Genomic DNA, 8,014 nt, shown 5'->3' with positions numbered 1-8,014 from the left:
ACATGTTTTATGCACATTATATGTCGTATTTACGCATTTTCTGGAACTAACCTATTAACAAGATGCCGAAGTGCCAGTTCCTGTTTTCTGCTGTTTTTGGTTTCAGAAATCCTAGTAACGAAATATTCTCGGAATTGGACGAAATCAACGCCCAGGTTCCTATTTTGCCCGGAAGCATCCAGAACACCCGAGAGCCGCCAGAGGAGGGCCCTGTGGGCCCCAGATGATAGGGTGGCGCGGCCTGGGCCCTGGCCGCGCTAGCCTATGGTGTCGTCGCCCCTTCGACCTTCTGACGCTGCCCTTTCGCCTATATAAAGCCCCTGCATCGAAAACTCTTACAGAGGAAGCCACGGTACGCAAAACCTTCCAGAGCCGCCGCCATCGCGAAGCCAAGATCTGGGGGACAGGAGTCTCTGTTCCGGCACCCTGCCGGAGCGGGGAAGTGCCCCCGGAAGGCTTCTCCATCGACACCGCTGCCATCTCCACCGCCATCTTCATCACCGCTGCTGCTCCCATGAGGAGGGAGTAGTTCTCCATCGAGGCTCGGGGCTGTACCGGTAGCTATGTGGTTAATCTCTCTCCTATGTACTTCAATACAATGATCTCATGAGCTGCTTTACATGATTGAGATCTATATGATAAGCTTTGTATCGCTACTAGTTATGTGCTACTCATGTGATGTTATTAAAGTAGTCTATTCCTCCTGCATGGTGTAAAGGTGATTAGTGTGTGCACCGTGTGGTTCTTGTCGTAGGCTATGATCATGATCTCTTGTAGATTGTGGAGTTAATTATCATTATGATAGTATTGATGTGATCTATTCCTCCTTCATAGTGTAATGTGGACAGTGTGTGCACTATGTTAGTTCTTGGTTTATTTTGCAATGATCTATTATGCTCTAAGGTTATTTAAATATGAACATTGAATTGTGGAGCTTGTTAACTCTGGCATTGAGGGTTCGTGTAATCCTACGCAATGTGTTCATCATCCAACAAAAGAGTGTATGTAGCACATAAGAGAAAGAGTTATTTATTATGCGATCAATGTTGAGAGTGTCCACTAGTGAAAGTATGATCCCTAGGCCTTGTTTCCATCACAAAGAACTGCTATCGCTGCTTGTTACTGTTTTACTGAATTACTACTGCTGCGTTACTACTGCTTGTTTACTTCCTACAATATTACTACCATCAACTGCACGCCTGAAGCTATTTTTAAGCGCCGTACTACTGCTCATATTCATTCATACCACTTGTATTTCACTATCTCTTCGCTGAACTAGTGCACCTATTAGGTGTGTTGGGGACACAAGAGACTTCTTGCTTTGTGGTTGCAGGGTTGCATGAGAGGGATATCTTTGACCTCTTCCTCCCTGAGTTCGATAAACCTTGGGTGATCCACTTAAGGGAAACTTGCTGTTGTTCTACAAACCTCTGCTCTTGGAGGCCCAACACTGTCTACAAGAATAGAAGCACCCGTAGACATCACGCGCCACAGCATGTAATTGCCGTGGTTGAGCCGCACGGTGACGGAGGCGGTGACAGCCATGGGGTGAGAAACGGCGGCGGAGGTAGAGGAAGACATTAGTCGATGTGGCTCTGATACCATGTAAACCTAGATGGACAAGGAAGAGAGATGAGGGCAGGCGATGACCTCAAACGGCCGATCGTTGCATGTATATATAGCGGCCAGAGGCCTAGGGTTTACAGGAGATTTACAAATAACAAACTCCTAGATACTAACCAACCGTAGCTATCTTATCTAGACAAACCGGTTGATCCAATCTTCTAGAAGCTAGGCTATACAATCCTAACTGTCGAACATAGCTCTAGTGAATCTGGAGATAGTGCTATATCTAGCAAAGGAAAAGGTGAAACTAGTAAAGTACAAATTGTTCTTAAAGGAGTAGTAGATATTGACTCCAGCTAAACAAGTGATCCCCTATTGCTTCTTCCAAGATGTATGGGTGTGAGAAAGGACACATACATGCTCACTCCTCCTTGGCCACCCGCATCTCCTCGTCATGATGCGCATGCACATCATGTGTTTCAGGAATGAGCTAAGCCAAGGTAGCACCTATGCTCGAAATCACTGCCTGGCAATCGATCGCTCAAGCGATCTGTTTCCTTGCGCGGAAGCGCTCGCGCAGCGAGTCAATTCCCTTTTTATCACCTAGTGTTTAATTGCGTTCACATGTGTTCACACTAACAGTTGTATTACTACTTTGCAAGTTGCATGCAGCCAATAAATAGCGTTCACACTGCATGCATGCACATGCACAGATCATCTCATGGATTTGCATTTAATGAGTCAACTTTTCATCATACCTTCGTAAGTTGTTGCATGCATACACATAGCATCTCACTCTTTTTCTTCAGCACGAGGCAGACTCTTAATTCTCTTTTTGCAATTCTCTTTTGGTTTTTTTTCGTACGGTAATTCATGTTTAAGGGGGTCCTTTTGCAATTCTCTTTTTCGGGCCAGTGGTTTTTATGGGGGAAAATAACGGCTGGGAAGATCCACTTGCAACTCAAATGAACTACCACTTGCTACTCAAATTAAGTACTGTTTTAAGTTGTAAGCTAACAAAAGTTGCTAAAATATTCTAAATGAAATTTACTTTTTTAGGGTTGCTAGGTATTTATATTTACCGTTGATAAATAACGGGTCACCGGGTTGATAACTTGTAAACAAAAAAAGAGTCGCTACATATTTTAAATTAAATTAAATTTTTAGGGTTGATATTTATTTATATTTACCATTGATAAATAGCGGGTCACCGGGTTGATAGCTTGTAAACTAAAAGAGAGTCGCTAACATATTCTAAATGAAATACTTTTTAGGGTTATTATTTATTTATATTTACAGTTGATAAATAACGAGGCACAAGGTTGATAGCTTGTAAAATAAAAAAATGTTTGCTAAAATATTCTAAATGAAATACTTTTTAGGGTTGGTAGTTATTTATAATTACCATTGATAAATAACGGGGCTCCGGGTTGATAACTTGTAAACTAAAAGAGTCGCCAAAATATTCGAAATGAATTTAGATTTTTAGGGTTGGTAGTTATTTATATTTAGTGTTGATAAATATCAGGACATCGGGTTGATAGCTTATAAAGTAAAAAAGATTCGCTAAAATGTTTAAAATAAAATTAACTTTGGAGTTGATAATTTTATACATTTACCGTTGATCACTCAAGTACGGAGGCGTTGATTATTCAAAAAAAAGGGTTGATAACTTTTAGTCCGAAAAAAGTTGCTCGAAACATATCAACATGGGTGCTAGTTTTGAAGATCTCGTCGAGACGGATTTATTGGTGAAAGCGAATCTTAATTTGGAGGTGTCGTTTGAAAGTTAAAACGTTTTGAATTTTCAAATTTGGAAAAGATTCCGCTGACATCAGCAGATTCGTCTATTTGTGCATGCATGCAGAACTTTTCCTCAATACCCTACACCAGGTTGATAATTTTATACATTTACCGTTGATCACTCAAGTACGGAGGGGTTGATTATTCAAATAGAGAGGCTTGATAACTTTTAGCCAGAAAAAAAGTTTCTCGAAACATATCAACATGGGTGCTAGTTTTGAAGATCTCGTCGAGACGGATTTATTGGTGAAAGCGAATCTTAATTTGGAGTTGTCGTTTGAAAGTTAAAACGTTTTGAATTTTCAAATTTGGAAAAGATTCCGCTGACATCAGCAGATTCGTCTATTTTGTGCATGCATGCAGAACTTTCCCTTAATAGCCTGCACCAGGTTGATAATTTTATACATTTGTCGTTGATCACTCAAGTACGGAGGGGTTGATTATTCAAAAAGAGAGGCTTGATAACTTTTAGCCAGAAAAAAAGTTTGTCAAAACATATTAACATGGGTGCTAGTTTTCAAGATCTCGTCGAGACGGATTTATTGGTGAAAGCGGATCTTAATTTGGAGTTGTCGTTTGAAAGTTAAAACGTTTTGAATTCTGAAATTTGGAAAAGATTTCGCTGACATCAGCAAATTCGTCTTTTTGTGCATGCATGCAAAACTTTTCCTCAATAGCCTACACCAGGTTGATAATTTTATACATTTACCGTTGATCACTCAAGTACGTAGGGTTGATTATTCGAATAGAGAGGGTTGATAACTTTTAGCCTGAAAAAAAAAGTGGTCGAAACATATTAACATGGGTGCTAGTTTTGAAGATCTCGACGAGACCGACTCATAGGTGAAAACAGATCTTAAATCGGAGTTGTCGTTTGTGAGATAAAACGTTTTGAATTTTCAAATTCGAAAAGATTCTCGCTTACATCATCGAATTCGTCTGTTTCTACATGCATGCAAAACTTTCCCTCAATAGCCTCCACTATAGTCCAAAATTTGCCAAAAATGGAAAAAAATTGGTTGGAAAGTGATCGCTCATTTTCTCCCTGGCGTATGCGCTGCCTTCTTTTAGCCACGCATATATGACTGGATGAATGATTCGGTCGCTGCCTGTTTGGTTTGCTTGCTCCTCATTCAGAGACACAATTACCATAAACCATTGGGCCGCTGCAGTTCTTCCCCATCCAGCGCTGCGGAGTGCACCGCGGGTCCAGAACCCCGCCTCTTCAGATCGTATACAGGTGAAGGCGATAAGGTTCTGGGGGATAACACTATAGGGCAGCTAATGACTTCTTCTCCAACACGGACGCCGACACTTCTTCCCAGCTAAACCTTTTCTCCTGACATTGACTACTTCGAATACTACTCCTATTTGAGATGATGCTTCAAATACTACTACTTTTAGCCTGATCAGTAGAGCCTCCCAACCCGACCCCCAACCCTAGCCTCCCGCCTCCCAACCCTCCTGCCGCCGCCGGCAGCGTCGCCGGGGCAAAGATCTCGGGGCGTGGCGGCGGCAGGGGCCTTCCCTCGTGACGCGTCGGGAACGGCGGCCATGGAGTCTCTCACGCGCGGCGGCGCCCCTTCCGCCTCCGGGCGGCGGCGGTCGGACGAGGATGGAGGGGCGGCGGCGGCCCTCCCGGGGGCGATGGCCAGCTGCGGGCTGCGGCCTCCCCGCCTCCCATCGGCGACATGCCGGTGGTGGCTGGTGGTCGCGGACAGCGCTTTTCCCTCCGCCTCTCGCCGGTGAGGGGCGATGATCTTGGGCTTCTCCCACGGTACGAGGACGCTCGGGGCAGCAGCCTTGGGTTCGACGGTGGAGGTGACCCTTTTCTTCGCCGGAGAGGGTCGACCTGCAGTTGGTGATGGTGGATCTATTGATCTATCACCGCGTTCCGGCGGCGAGATGGAGAAGCTTGGAAGCCGGCGATGGTGTCGCTGATGGAGGGTTGGAGTGGCCAGCCCAGGGTGGTCGCCGACGTGGGAGGCCGACCTGAATAAAGGCGTGGGTCCTAGGGCCTCTCTTGCGTGAAGAGGAGGACCTACCGGAGGCCTGGACTCATGATCTGGCCGGAGTGTTGAGTTCCGGAAGGCTCCGTCGACGAATGTAACTGTGCCTTTTGTCTAGAGTTTGCTAGATCGATGGTATTCGGTCGTGCGCACCCATGCTTTTATTCCGACCGATTGGTTCTGGAGGGAGCGGCTCGAAGTTCTTTTTCTGTGTTGACATCAAGTGACTATGCATCCATGATGAAAGTCGGAAGAAGAGAATTTCATGAAGGCCGAAGGGGAGGACTAGATAAGGGAGGTTCAAGTCTCCGCGCTGTTGAGGGACTCGCTTGGTGTTCCGGGCTTCACAGCAGCGGTATGAAAGTGGGGGCGACAACACATATAAAGTTCAGAGTCCTACCTTTTAGGGTGAAAACCCAAGGTCTGGCCTTAACTGGTTGTGCCCGGCAATGACCTTGTTGGAGGCATTGTTTTGAGTGCGGGGACTATCTTCAGGGTGAAAACCTAAGATCTTTGATCGGGCGATGACGGTGTTAGAGCATTGTTCCCTTCTTGGAGGTGTCGTTTTTGGAGAGTCTGTATTTCAGGTGTTGTCTTGGCGGTGGATGTATTGTTGTTGTAGGCCCGAGATACTGTAGCGGGACTTTTGTTTCTTAGTTTTCTTTTCCTTTTTTGTTGTTGTGTGCATCCGTAGTGCCATTAGGTGGTGCGTTGTTGCAGAGGTTGGGTGTAATTGGTATCTTTTGATATTAATATATTCCCTTTATCAAAAAAATACTACTACTTTTAGCAATGTGTTTGACTTGTTATTTCGATTCTCTCTATTAGAGTGCACGGCTAGTTCAATCTTTATTTTATTAGTCATGCTTTGTCTACTGTTTTTATGGATTAAATCATATGAAAAGATTGCTCATATCTCCAACACTCTTTAGGCCAGCTCTGAGGTTTCGTTCTGCAGCAGCAATGCGGAGTCACTTGTGAACTTGTGACGAGTTCTGAAGGACTTGTGAACCAGCCATTGATTTTTGTGATGTTGTGGTATATTCCGAAGAATCGATCTAGAATTACTGGCTCTTATACATCAAATTATTTTTTCTTTCCTACACGAAGGACACCAGAACAGAATTACAGACATGCATGTATACTGGCGTGCACCCGAATAAATCAGTTTTGATATGCATCTGAATTGACAGTAGTAAGTCACAACTGACAGGCAGGTGGATCGTATACATGCATCCATATAGATACATACATGTTGTCTGACGAACAGAACAGAAATGATGTGTACGTCCTCGATTAATCGCTAATTAAGAATGCTTAATTAGCTGCCGATGTACTTATCGATGATGGTGCAGAGGCTGGTCTTGGGGACGGCGCCGATGACGCTCTCCTTCTTCTCGCCGTCCTTGAACATGAGCACGGTGGGAATGCTCCGGATGCCGTAGGTGGACGCGATGTTTGGGCAGTCGTCCGTGTTCACCTTGCAGCACTTGATCTTCCCCACGTAGTCCTTGGCAAGCTCGTCGATCACCGGTGCAATCATCCGGCACGGCCCGCACCACGGCGCCCAGAACTCCACCAGCACCGGCGACTCGGACGCGATCACCAAGTTGTCCCAATTCTTCTCGTCCGCCACAATTACTGCGCCACAATTAAGACTGGAACTCTCAAGATCTTCTTCTCTACATTTCACCTAGCCTAGGGAGATGGATAAGGGCAGTGCCGTACCTTCGTCGACGGCGTTCTTGCACTGGCAGACGAAGCGAGACGGCCGCCGCGGCGCCACCAGGGCGGACGGTGACGGGGACGGCGTGACGACGGCGGGGGCGGCGGTCCTTGACCTGGACGGAGCGTAGCTGCTGCTGCTAAGCCTCTCCCTGCTGCCGGCCTGGGGCGCGTGCAGGGCCCAGGCTCTGAGGCATGTCTCCAACGCCATTGCTGGTCACGGAGAAAGAGGGAGAAAGAAAGAGAGAAAAGGAGCTGGTTCCTGTGCCAGTATCCTGGCGAGGAGAAGAGAGGGAAAAAGATGTGAATGGTGTAGTGTGGGAGGGAGGAGGATAGGATTTGTTTGCCTCTGCCATTGGATGACAGGGGAAGAGGTTTTGGGTGCATTGTGAGGTGGCCAGAGACCCCTGCTCTGCATGTGGATGAGGTGATTTTGCTCTCCTGATCTTTTTTTTCCTGGGTTCGTGTGTCTGGCTCCGGCCCGGGGATACGCACTACCAGTAGAAGGTCTTAAACAGCCTACGAATATAACACGGATGTGCTACGGAAATGGTGAATGGAACCTGTGTACGCGCGCACCCGTTTACGAAAAGTTCAAAATAATGCTATTTAAAAGTTTCAAAAAAATGTGAAGTAAAATTTTGCATGTATATACTATGTTGATACTTACTCGTGTGAGTTTTCACAGAAAAATACCATTGTATGTGACCTACACAAAAATGACAAAATGCAAATTCCTATTCCTGTGAATAGTACAAATTCCTGTTCACTATTCTCATTTGGACATTTTGTCATTTTTATGCAGGCCACACACAATGGTATTTTTTCGTGAAAACTTACACGAGTAAGTATCAACATAATATGTACATGCAAAAATTTACTTCACATTTTTTTTAAAAAATTTAAATAAC

General features: G+C 45.2%; 1 protein-coding gene across 1 annotated transcript; it reads right to left on the bottom strand.

Moving 5' to 3' along the window:
• Nucleotides 1–6,592: 6,592 nt before the first annotated feature.
• Nucleotides 6,593–7,439, bottom strand: LOC127299625 (thioredoxin M-type, chloroplastic). The gene is made up of 2 exons (XM_051329618.2): nucleotides 7,107–7,439; nucleotides 6,593–7,019 (listed from the first exon to the last, which is right to left on the bottom strand). Exons 1-2 carry the CDS (start codon nucleotides 7,312–7,314, stop codon nucleotides 6,700–6,702), a joined length of 528 nt encoding a protein of 175 aa, XP_051185578.1. The 5' UTR covers nucleotides 7,315–7,439; the 3' UTR covers nucleotides 6,593–6,699.
• Nucleotides 7,440–8,014: the final 575 nt, after the last annotated feature.

The sequence above is a fragment of the Lolium perenne genome, chromosome 5, assembly GCF_019359855.2.
Source record: "Lolium perenne isolate Kyuss_39 chromosome 5, Kyuss_2.0, whole genome shotgun sequence".
NCBI lineage: Eukaryota > Viridiplantae > Streptophyta > Magnoliopsida > Poales > Poaceae > Lolium > Lolium perenne.
The sequence above is the reverse complement of the archived record's forward strand: the minus strand, read 5'-3'. Positions and strand labels throughout refer to the sequence as shown.